At 41.8% G+C, this 13,335-nt stretch overlaps 1 protein-coding gene across 1 annotated transcript in view; it reads right to left on the reverse strand.

Annotated features, from left to right (window-relative positions):
• The window catches only part of cdh23 (cadherin-related 23), a 175,983-nt gene that overhangs the window by 84,073 nt on the left and 78,575 nt on the right, over positions 1-13,335 (reverse strand). Inside the window, exon 10 of the mRNA XM_069690023.1 lies at positions 397-509. Within this exon, the coding sequence (XP_069546124.1) occupies positions 397-509 (113 nt within the window). The remainder of the gene's footprint in view (positions 1-396; positions 510-13,335) is intronic.

The raw sequence follows: 13,335 nt of genomic DNA on the forward strand, positions 1-13,335 counted from the left end.
AACATGAATACCTCCACTAATGAGCCCTGTGAAGGTATTTAAATTTGTCTGGGTCACTTGTGTGCAGCAGCATATTGACAGAGCATCTACAGCCACATATGGTGCTTCAGCATCTCATATCTAGTCTGTGTTAAGTGGCATATTGACCTTGGTATCCTTCCTAATTATCTACATCAAAGACTGTCGCATCACAATATGTGCAGCGTGAGCCGGGCTGCAGAGCTGCATTTAGCAGGTCTTTGGAGAGTACATCAAACCCAGAAGCGGCATTGATTTAATACACTATCATATCAAAGCTCTCTCTTGATCCACCGGCAAAAAAGACTTTCGATCTCCTCTCTTGGGCTGCGACAGTGCCTCAACCCCACCCCACCCCCACCCATCATTCCAGCTCACCTTAACAGTGAGAGTGAATCCTGCTGAGTAGAGCGGGTTTTCTCTGTCCAGCTGGCCGTTCACTGACAGGGACCCGCTGATGTAGTCCAGGGCAAAAACGCTGTTGGTGTTTCCTGGTAGATAGATGGATGGATGGAGAGAGAGAGAGAGAGAGAGCAAAGGAAGTCAGAGGGACAAACGAAACTGGCGTTGTGGATAATTCGACATAACCCCTGGCAGCCTCTGGAAGGGAAGGTGCTGGATGACCCATGTGCATGTCTATATTTCATGCAATATGGATACGCCTTTTGCTGTGCTGTCTTTTATCTCTCTGCCTGCCTCAGGCTAACCGACCACCTCCAACCTGTCCACAAGCTGCATCTTCTCCTGCATCCCTTTGTTTCTGTCACCGGCTGCCCTCCTTCCACCGCTTCAATTTCTTTGTCAGCCCCCCTCTCCTTCCCCCTCACTTCTTCACTGAGTTCAGCTGTAATTCATGTAATGATAAGACTGTCTGATGAAAGCATGCCGATGGTTTCACACTTTTCTGTTGATTGACAGTAAAATCACAATGAAGGCAGACAAGAAGAAGAAGCCTGTTAGCAGGAAAACATGTATGCAATGTCAAATATTTTTAAAACTGAATTTAAAATGCTTTATGAGAAAAATAAAACTCCACAGAGAGACTTTAACAAGAGACAATCATATTTATTGTAGACAATTAGTATTTAAAATGAATCAAACCTTATTATTCTTGAGGATTTTGCAAATATACAGTATGTCTTTTTCTTCAGGAACCTCCTTTAAATTGAAATATGATACTGTTGTCTGTGTTCTTGGTTGTTTGTATATAATATATATAGATATATACTGTACTGTATATACTGTGCATTTTATATTTTATATTTTTACTGCTATTTTACTGCTATTTTATTGCTTTCTATTATTCTATTATTATATATTGCATCCTGTATGCTGCTGTCGCGAAAACATTTCCCCTCGGGGATTAATAAAGTAACTACCTAACCTAACCTAACCTAACCTAACCTAACCTAACCTAACCTAACCTAACCTAACCTAACCTAACCTAACCATATGTACGTATGCTTAAAAGACTCATTGACTGCAACGTTGACACGCTGCACATTTCTTCTGAACTACATCATTTCACATGGGTTGATGAATTACATTAACTTTGTCATAGTCTACGCACTCCTTCAGAGAGGAGGCATTTCAAATTATGAACGCTGCACTGTTCTCATTAACAAGTTCAAGTGCGCCTGGCGTTTTCTATTCACTTCAATTAAACTGGTTAAAATATTAGACCGCGGCCCACTCGAGGCCTCTTCTCATATTTTCTTATTCCCTCTCATCCTTTTCAAATTACCGTCCTTGCCATTGACTTTCTCACCTCTCTCGCACTCCTCTTTGGCACCCTGTCTCTGTCTCTCAGGCATCTTGTGACTGTTGCCTGCTAATTACACCCAGCAGATGGAGACAACAAACGAAAATTCACCCGATGGCCCTCACCTCCTCACTCTGTGTTCTGTTGATCTCCCCCTTCCTGCAATGCCTGGTGTCTCCCACCCTCCCTCTGTCAAATCAGATGCATCATTTATCTCTGCAAACACTGAATGCCTTCACAGTTGCATTGAGATTCTTTCTGCCTGCCACATGTGTTGTATGAGACCTGAAGAGGCCCCTGCGCAATCTTTAGTTTGCAGCAGTCCATACATGTGAATGTTTTCAGAGCAATCTGTTCATCTGAAGGCAAACAATGGAGCAGATAGGACTGAATGAGGGAAGTCTGATAGTCAACTATAGACCTGCACCTAATTCACTTATGCCTTGTTAGTACAGACTGTTCTCTTTCTCCTGTTTGTTAGTGAACATGACACAAAGTGGTTTTTAATTCTCATTTGCAGATTTGCTTGATTCTTTAATAAAAAAATATATATATTTCACCTAACTCATTGTACACAAAATTACTATATAATATTTCTGTACAAAAAAACCCTGACACATTATCATTGTGTTATAGTCCCAATAGTCTGTTGGATGTGAGGTCTCAGTGTCCTTGACTTTTGACCACCAAAATCATTTCAGTTCACCTTTGAGTCTGAGTGAACGTTTGCTAAAAGTTGCCAAAATGGAAGAAATTCTCTCAAGACATTCCTGATATATTGTATTTGTGAACATGGGAACAAATCAAACACACCAAAGTGTTCCTAAGCATTTGCGACAAACAAGGCAAAAACATATTGCTTTCCGCCTATGGCTATTGCTGTCGCGGAGGCAAATAAATGACGTCAATCCTTTTGGCTTTGGTTACCTCTTGTCAATTACAAATAATTTGATTTGATTACGAACATACCAGATAAAAGCAGATACATATTATTTCCTTACTTGGAATTTAGCACACTACGCAAATGAGGATATGTTGATTTAAAATAAAAGACATTAAATTCAGGGTGGGGAGCTTGGGTCAACAAAATGTTCATTGTTGTTGAATTCCTGGCTTTGTTCTACAGTAATATTATTAACTACTACTACTTTGTGGGAAATGTACAACAACTGCCCCTGTTTACCCTTTACTTCAAAATGTCTAAGGCGACAATATAGTACGTCACCTACGTCTATTCTCTGAGTTCACGTCTATTTTCACTCCACTTTTTTCTGAGTCGAGCACATATGAACCCTGAGCTGCACTTCAAGGGATTAAGGATCACTCTCTCTTATAGTAATAGCTGAGGTCCAGACTCCAGAGCAACACTTCTGATGGTAAGTCTTTAGTGTACAACAGTTCGGGGTCAACAGATTAATCCATGCCTGTGTTCCCCACTCCTCCACTCACTCCTCTATTATTGCCCTGTACCTACCCGGGAATGGAGCGGAGGGAGGCTGCAGAACAAAGAGGGCAGAGGGGGCGTGGAGGAGAGCCGAGCCCTCGGGGAATTAGCCTGGACTGAGGCCAAAAGGTGGAGAGAAGGAGGTAGAAGGGACAAAAACTGCTGCTGATTATATCCCTCTTACGTAATCTATTTAATGATGGGACTTGAGAAAAGTGACTTTGGGAATTACTCAAAGTCTCAACGTGATACAATTTAAAATAGACACAAGCTGACAAGAGAGTATATCAAGACCATACTTCAAATGAAAAGAACTGAGGCACACGAGAAAAGTCCCCCAAATTAAGTGAATTACATTTTCTAACTTCACCTGCCAAAAAATGTTGCTAATAACCAGTTTACCATTACAGTTTCATCTTCATCTGATTATACTGCACTTGTACGGTTTAGGTACATTTTTCAGCACTAAAACTCGGAAGCGGACGGCAGTCTTCTGTGCTACATTCTGGCACTTTGTTCATTTAGGCTGTGTTCAGACTTTTTTCTCAAATCAGATCATTAGCACAGACTGTCCGCAGTGTTATTTGTTAGTGAGCAGATCAGATTTGATGTGTGCACATTGTCCAGATATCATCAACCTATCTGCACGGCTCGCTGTGGCAACGACATACGCTCAGCTACGCTGGTGACGCTGCTTTCCAACAAGTTATTTCTGTTTCTGTCCGAAGACTGTTGTTATTATTGTCCTCAACAACCCAAAAATCTACACTTTCTGAAAACGCTGTGCTAGTAGTAGCATAGATTCTGGTCACTCAGTCTCTCTGAAAATTACGTGTTGCGTTGCGAGTGATGCAAAAAAATCAGAGTTTTTTCAAGTGTGTTTTTTTTTTTTACTGTCCAGACGTTCAAAAATCAATCTGGATACAAGCTTGATATAGCTTGCAGTCTGAACAAGGTCTTAGTCACACTACTTCCTTGCTCACTTCCTCCAAAGGACTCCTGGGGCTGTCGGAGGGATTTGTCACTTGAATGTGAACCTAAGTTATTTTTGTCCATTTGTTGAAATGACTGATGTTCTCATTTTTCTTTAGACAACAGTCTTAAAATGTGAGAAACACTAAAAATGAACACCCCCAAGCAGGGAGACAATGAAAACTAGGATCTACAAGATTGAAGCCTCCCTTGCATAAAGATGACCTGATGTAATCAATGTAATAATCCTACAATAACTGCATGGTCCAATCTGCTCATGAGGAGTCTCAGTGTGTCGTTGTAGGACGAAACATAAAAGAAAAAAAGCTTGTCACTTTGCATCACGCACCAGTGAAAATAAACCGACACAACATTCATTGATGGGAGGGGCAGGCATAAAGTTGATGTTGATAACAATTGGTGGAGGTGGTGGGGGTGATGTGCATCAGGGGCTCAGACCTTCTCAGTGTGGGCCTTCATGCTTCTAAATTGCTTTGTCAGCTTCAGTGGCCTGACTAGAATGACAATCTCCTCCAACAGCCGCCCCTCAGCCGGACGACTGGGCGCTCACCTGGCCACGCAGCGACCGGCATGTATACACAAACACACACACACCTACAAGAGCACACGAGCGGTGCGCTGGGATGTACATGTGCACGATAACAGCAGACTGTTGGCTCTACTCTCTGTGTGCGTCCGGTAAAGAGGCTTCGACTCATTGCTTCAGGTTCCACTGCGAGGCCTTCCACCTCAGCTCCGCTCTGCGGAGCTCCACCGGTGAGACAGACTGAAATTACACAGAGTGACTCACAGGTCCCACTGAGAGAGAAAATATAATCATATTCTAATGGCTGATAGAAAGTGCTCTCCTGTGATCTGCCGGGACACTGTGATTAGACCTCCAGGGGGTGGAAATTGCTGCACACAGATGCACACACCCGCAACTTCAGCACAAATAACATGCACTTTTTTTTATTAGCGTTCAATATTCATGTTTAGAAGTTGTATGTACGCGATTCATGAGTGCGTTAATGTGCAGGTATTCCAATCCTGAATTTCCATGCGAATTGTGTGTGTGTGTGTGTGTGTGTGTGTGTGTGTGTGTGTGTGTGTGTGTGTGTGTGTGTCAGAGTGCATGTGGTGATAAGTGGTGGAGTTTGATTCTATGATGTAAGACTACAGGGGATTAGCCTTGGTCTCACATTACCGACAGTACTGGACTGGAAAATGAGAAACCATGCCATGATTTTGTCTAGAGCTGGGCGCGCACTCAAATGCAAACACATACACACACACACACACACACACTCCTAAAGAAATGCCCGAGAGCATGCAAACACACCCACACAGACATCTATTATATTCTGCAAATTCAGGACATGCACAATAGCTTCAATAGCATGTGTTGCAATTACAAGAAAAACGTAAACCATAATTTTTGACACTTTTGAGTAATCTCAGCATAAAGTAAAAACACAGGTGTGGACGTCATATCATCTATTGACAAAAACATTTCCATTCATGTGTCACGAACAATGAAGCGAAATATTATTGGAATTATCCAGAGAAGCTAAAAATGGAAGCAGCTGAGCGTCGAGTCGCATAAGTGGAAAACATACCTGTGTGGCTATCATGTGGGGATTGCCCAAGAGAACAGAAGAAAGAAGGCATTTGATCTGATGAGTTCAATCGGGCATGCGGTAAGTGGATGACAATGACTTTCTCCGAGCCATGAGCTTTTGAGGACAGACGAAACAGGAGTTCTCCCAGCGTAATCGCCATGACTAAGCTAGTGACAACTGTTTTCTCTAGTTGGTGACAACACCATGGGGGTGCTGGAACATTTTAGTAATGTGATGTGGCATGCAGCCAGCGCTTCGAGTCTTCAGGCGAAGATTTTGTGTACTTTGCTTAAACGTACACAAATTAATGTCACTTTTTAAGGATTACGCCTACAGGCAACTCATGCTAATGATGAGGTTTCAGTTATTGTCTTCAAACTGCACTCACTTCAAAATCTAAACAAACACCTTCTCACCTTCACTGACTTGCTTGTGCACGTGCTCATCTCTGCACTCAAACACACCCTGGAGCGTTTGACAGCTACCAATGTTTATGTATGTGTTTGTGTGTGTTTGTGTGCGTGATGCAGAGTGATAATAGCCCTGTGACTGTGTTGCCATTGGCAGACAAACCGCATTCCATGAATACTCAATGAACTAGTTTCATCAAAAGTTTTTCTTCAAAAAATAAGGTTCAAGGACAAATATTGTGAGACAAAGTCTGGCGGATAAAAGCGACTTCCTTTTGTGCTCACAAATCTCTCCTGTTGACGATACTGATGAGACACACTTGCACTTTTATTGAGAAGGACCTGATGCCTCGGCTTTGGATAGCATCTCTCTTCCTGCTGCAGCCCTCACACACATTTCTCCTGAGCTACAAATGAAAAAGCGTTGCTTTCGAGGCAACCTCCACTCTGCTTTTTCAACAACCAGCAAGAGGCATCACTTGGAGGGACAATGCAAAATTGTCCATAGCAAGTCCAATTTGTTTACAATGCAGATCTCTAACCTAACCAAACCGAACCTACCAACCACAGACTGTATGTAAAACTGTAGCTTCCAGGTCTGAAAAATTAGGCCAATGCGTAAGTACCTTAAGCTGCAATACCACCGTGTGTAACTACCGGTTAGCGCCATAGACTCCCATTTAAATAGTCTCATAAAACTTTCAGTCAATACAATTTCTTTGAGTTATTTAGTTTTGCTGGCTAAAATCCCTCCTTCTTATTAGTTTTCTGGCCGTCCATCTGAAAATAATCCCGTAATTAATTAGAAAATAAAGCTTCAAAAAGCTGTGTTTTTGGGGTGTGTCTGTTTAATTGACATGCCAGTGGTGCGGTCAGGTTACGGATATCGGCGGGCTAGTTCTAAAGAACACATTTTAAAGTCGCTCCGAATGACTGGGAGGTGGCGTGAAAAGCTGTTCGTCATAGAGGGAGGAGGCAGGAGGAGACATGATAGAGTTTAAAAATGGGGAAAACCGTTATTTTCATATTGCAACATATTTTCTGACAGTCTCTCTAAGGCAGGGGTCGGCAATTCATTTTCCAAAGGGGCCTCATGAGAAACTGGGACTGTTGTGGAGGGCCGGACCAATAGGCTGAACTCAATTCTGCTCAATATTAATTTTGTCTCTTTATGAAAAGCAGTAAATTGTACGTTTTTTTATTATCTGCTACTGGTAGTAGTAGATGTTACAATTAGGCTATTAAAATGTGGTGCAAGCATTTTAAAAACGTCAACATTATATCACTTTTTAATCAACATTCACAAAAAAGATTCTGAAAATGAGCATATTTTTGCAGTATTTCAAAGACCAGCATTAAATTGACTTTATACAAAAATGTAAGTGCTATTGATATTTTGTTTGTGGTGTAATTACCTGATTTGTGTTTTTCAGTTATTTGTTTTTGTTCAGTGAGAGAAGGGTTAGGTATATATAAGAGCAATGGCACCTCCAGCCCACAAAGCACACACAACTAATGATTCAAGTCTTAATGAGGGTATATAATTACTGACTTACTGAATTAAAGACTTAAATTAAATACAAAATTTAATTTAAATTAATTTAAATTAAATTAAATTAAATTAAATTAAATTAAATTAAATTAAATTACTCACAATTCTCTGACACAGCTTAGTTACACAAGTTAACCTCAAGTAGCAACTTAATAGGGAAGAAACGCCCGATGGAGTTGGTCCCGGTGAGAACTTCTCCCTCCACAGGTAAGTCTCACTGGAAAAACTGATAAATTCACTCGATACCTCTTGGGAATCTCAAAATGCCGTACTTTGCTCCAAATCTGCTTCCTGCACCTGTCTTAGCTGCGGCGTCTCCGGTAGGTGAGTGCGTGGTTCAGACAGCTAAGGGCTCTGCTACGTGCAACGCCAGGACGTTCAGACCACTAGCTCGCTCGGTCGGTGAGACGTTTAGAGAACGTCTGTAAATTGGGCTACTGAACATTACCTGGGTTACACATGCATGATTTACACTTATTTACGTTTGATTCCTAATTTACCATTGAACTCACGCGGGCCGGTCAGGGACAGACAAAGGGCCGGATGTGGCCCGCGGGCCGTACAATGCCCAGGTCTGCTCTAAGGAAACATTCATAGAATTGCATTTCACTGAGCACAAGTAAAGCACCACAAATAGTTGAATAACAAATGAAAGAAGAGCGCTAGAAAGAGAAGTCAAATTCCTGGCTCCTCTCTCACCTCCTCCACAAATGTATTTATTCTAATATTCTATTCTATTTGAACATAGACAAATGTTGTTTTTAGTATTTTAACTTGCATTATTTTAATTGTATTCCATATATCTTAGTGTGTAATATACATTTAATTCACTTGATCCCAGAGAGACACTCCCTCATTCTGCCTTGTACAGACACGTTTTGTAAAATGACAATAAACTTGATTGGATTTGATATCCAACATTGAAAATGTGTGGGGGGAATGGGGTTCTGTCGCGATCCGGCCAACATGCAGTTTGGACAGAGCATGAGTTCTGTTGTGCTTCAGACTTCTGAGAGCTTTCTCTGCTAACTTTCTTACCTAACCTTAAACTAGTGTGATTTTCATCCTGGTCTCAGACAAATGCATCAATCCACAAACTTCAGGTTTCATGAAGAAAAAAACAACAACTTGCTACTGATTTCTGGCTTTGGTCTGTCAGCCAAAGATGCCACATCCCCTTTTCAACTGAGCATTGAACTGGAAGTCAAGTCTTATATATGAAGTGTGTTCATGAGCTGATGTATGAGAAATTTTAGTCTGTAGACTGAATTACCCTCCTATCTGATATTTTTTTTGCAGTTAGCCAGACAATACAAAATCTGTTTCTGCAAACTCTGTCCAAAACAACAGCTGGCTGGGAGACAGCAGAGGAGGAAATTGGGTTTGACATCTGGAAATGCGTTTGTTCAGAAGCACATAGCTAGGGATAGCTTTTCTTAAAGCCAGCAGTATCCCCTCTATCCCACGGATAAATGAAGGGAGAACCTCCAGCACCAACCGATAAAGCTCAAATATTTGTTAGAAAGGCAAGTATTGTGTTTTAAGTACATACGACAAATAAATGGGAACAAGAGGAGAAAGGAGGATAGTAACTGAAACTTTGTTAATGTAATCTAATCATTTTTTAAATTTAATTATTGTTGTTTTCTTTCTGACCGATCCTTATTAAATGTCTGGTTTTATGTCATGTCAAAACATTTAATCTGCCATAGTAGTATTAAGTTAATGCAGCTGGACATGTAGAACGGCTACTAGATTAAATTGAATGAATGAAAAGACAGCAGATGACACAGGAACACAACTGTAGAACACCTTCAGTGCGTCATAAAGTGAGGTCTGGACTTGATTTTGATTGTACGTGATTGCTCGACTCTCCCAGACACCACTAGACTTTGGATTGTGTTGTGATCAGTGTCCCAGCCGCCTCCTCTGAGAGATTACAAAGCAACGGGCTGCAGAGAGCCTCAGAGCGTCTAATTGAAACCTGGAGAAATCCCACTGACGCGGCAGTGACAATAAGAGCTCCCAATTGAATAACAGGTATTAAGCTTGTCCATATTACAGCATGCCTGCTGATACAAGTTAGTGGCGGTATGGAATCAAAGCATCAGGGTGTAGCGGTGCTGCAGATAAAGATGCGTGTGGAAAGAGAGACGAGGGGACATAATCGCCTTTACTACTTATCAGTGTGGCCAGGCGGGAAATGGCGTCGCCATACCTATCTGACCTGTTTGCTGGGAAGAAGCGGGAAGGCAGTGCCAGTCGTCCCCCCGAGGACTCACTGCACTGGACAGGGTGTCCACATGCTGCCCCTGACAAAGGCCAAGCAAGTCAGAGGACGCCCGAGGCTACACTTCCTCTGTGCAATACGTCGTCTCACTCTACAGCCTCTGACAAACTTCACAATCATGCAGAATGAAGTTACAATCTTGTAGCAATTTGGACACTTAGACCGCTTGGGCTGCTGCAAATTAAATCAAATCTTTGCTGCAGTTTCCCCAATGTGGAAACGATGCAATAAGACAGGAAGAATCGTTTAAAAGGAAAGAAAAGGGTAGAGATGGAAGGAGCTTAGGATGGGATTAGTTGTGCTTGCGTGTGACAAAAGAGATAGAACCAAGCGCACAGATAAACAAGAGGCTGATATGAAAGGCTTGGGGGAAGTCCTTTCATTCTGTGAGAAGCTAGGCTGACTTTTATTCTGCTTATTCTTACACTATCATTACAGCACAGTGGAGAGGCTACACAAACTTTACACAGGCTTAACTCTTATCCTAACGAACAGCAATACCCTTGGACAAGACTTGTTGGCCTCTAACTTTCGGTAATAGGAATCACAGATAGTGAGGTAGAAAGTTATTTTTAGAAAGGCGAAGTCCAGCCGGCCAGGGTTGGGTGTTTTCATGTTTCTTGTCTTGAGAATCTGTTTTGATCTCATCTTCCTCTGTCTGTCTGTGTATGTGTGTGAAGAGGAGGAGTGATCCATCCATGTAGATATGCGACATCCTCACATGAGCTTGTATTGTGTGGACATTGTGCCACAGTGAGTCCATCTGCGCATTGGACTGCCGGTCCCTTAGGTCGTTGGTGTCACTGAGACTGACCAGTGTTGTCTGTGCTCCTGCCTTGCTCGTCCGCGGGGGTGGGTTTGAGTGGATAATGGCTGACGTTTTGGGATTGTTTTGCTGCTGTTGCTGTGGTGTGAACCACAGTAGATATAAATGGAAAAAATGGTAAATGGTCTGTACTTGTACTTGTATAGCTTTATCACCTTTCGGTCCCAAAGCGCTTTAACATGGTTTTCCCATTCACCCACTAATGAGACAGATCACCATGCAAGGTGCTGCCATCAGGAGCACATTCACACACCGATGGTACACCATCGGGAGCAACTTAGGGTTCAGTGTCTTGCTCAAGGACACTTAGGCACATGGACAGGAGGAGGTGGGGATTGAGCCACCAACCTTCCGATCAGTGTGCAACCCACTCTACCGTCTGAGCCACAGCCTCCCTAAGATGTGAATAAAGGGTTATTGGAAAAGCATGCTGGAATTGATTTTGTCAGACGCATCAAGGGTCGATGCATCATTTACCTTTTCTAAAAATGTGTCAGAGTGTGTCAAGTTTCTAACCTATTCACATCATGTGCAAAACGTCCTCCTACTGATGACATGACAAAAATAAAGCTTTCACTGTCATTTTATCTTAAAAAAAAAAAACATGCATCAGTGAGGCAACTTTCAAAAAACCCATATAATTTTAGTTTTTGTTTTATTTCAGACTGTCAACACGTAGCACCTGAGGTCATAGCTGAGATCAAGCAGGTGTAAGAGTAGAACGGTTACGGTAAAAGGTCATATTCCAGACAGTAACCGGAGTCGTAGCAACCAGTGAAACAAGACTGAGCAAGCAGATATTTGATTCCCTGAACACATGGTGGCTACTTAAAAGAGATACCTGAACACCTGGTGAATTCTTCTGCTACCCTCCTAATGTGCCATTTAATTATCAGTGGGAGCCTAGAACAGTTTTTCTTTAAATGGACATTAAGAGCTCAGCACGTAATGTTTATGGCAACATCTGATCTTAGATGATAGAAAAGGTCTTGTCCCTTTAAGGTGAGAGTTTCAAATCAGTAGGAGTGCATTTGGAGTTTATGTCATGTCATATGTTTGGCTAAATATGAGTAGCACCAGGGGAGAGCTCGGTAATAAAAATTAATGCCGAGCACCCCCATAACTTTTATCTTATCAATATGGATTTGTCAGTGACTCTGCACAGCTCTCCCAAATGAAAACTCTTGCAGAAATTACAAATACATTAATCACAAAAATATCTCAGCCCTGTGATTTCACTTGAGTCCAGCGTGCCTCCCAGCAGTCTAAAGCATACTAATGTGATTACTGGTGGATTATATGTGAATAGACTATTGTTTTTTTTTTTTTAATCTTGTTTGTTAAAATTGTTTTGCAGACACATCACACGGTCAATGCTGCTTTTAAGCCGATTCTTAGGCTTTGATGATTATACCGCAAATCCCAATTGAGACATGCAGGGGTCAACATCATTAAGTATTAAATGCAGATGTGGATGTCACGGTTTCATTTAAAAACAAATCTGGAGGAGTAAGTGGGAGTCATTTGCGTATTTGGAGCTCTTACAGCAGCATCTGTGATGATGAGGATAAAATGAATATCACGTCAGTATAAAGTTTGTGCTTCAGTCTCATTTAAGAGAAAAAAAGCTAAATAGATGTTACACTTAGCAAAAAAAAAGATCCGTCAGAAGCAAACAAACATGTTTGGTTATGTTTGTTTAGGGAAACAACTCCTATGGGTTTGTAATAAAATCTTTATTTTCACGATCAGAGTTGTGAGTATTTGTCATTGCTGGGTCTGAAAACAATCTTGTTTAGAGAAGCAGAATCCTACTGCTTCAGAAGTGGGTTATGTTTAGGGTTTGATATATAATGAGACCAGTGGGTCAGATGTCCAATAAGGGATAAGTCATACTCTGTGGACCAGTGATTTACCATCAGAACCTCCTCCCTGAATCTGCACCATCATAACAAACAATAACAACTGCATCATTGGTGGCAGAGCGCGGCTGCGACGCTATCTCTTGTACACATCAAATCCCAGATTCACCCTCTGATTGGAGGAGGGAGAGGAAATCCTCATCTTGAGTCCCACAATCATTAGCGTGAATCACAGCTGCAATTAAAACCTCGTTTATCTTAATTACTGAACTAATGAGACAAGTCCCGCAAGAGTGAGCTGCGCTCTCCGAGGGCACTCAGGGCGAGGAGCGGGAAGGCGAAGGAGGCGTCATGCAGAGTCACACTTAAGTCTGCAAACAAGCTCGCCCTCACACTAATCTGACTGCAGCAAAAACACACGAGCCTGGATAGACGGAGACATATGCACGAGTACAGGCATCTACAAGCGCACACAAAATGCATCATCTGACAACCTCCTGCCTTTATCTCCTAACACTGCATCACCCTTCAACTTCCATTATCTATTAAACTTATAATGATTTTATCAAGCCTACAG

Source organism: Brachyistius frenatus, unplaced genomic scaffold, assembly GCF_029030835.1.
Source record: "Brachyistius frenatus isolate BFR_SWC_R1_liver_20210118 unplaced genomic scaffold, ASM2903083v1 Contig_8, whole genome shotgun sequence".
Taxonomy (NCBI): domain Eukaryota; kingdom Metazoa; phylum Chordata; class Actinopteri; family Embiotocidae; genus Brachyistius; species Brachyistius frenatus.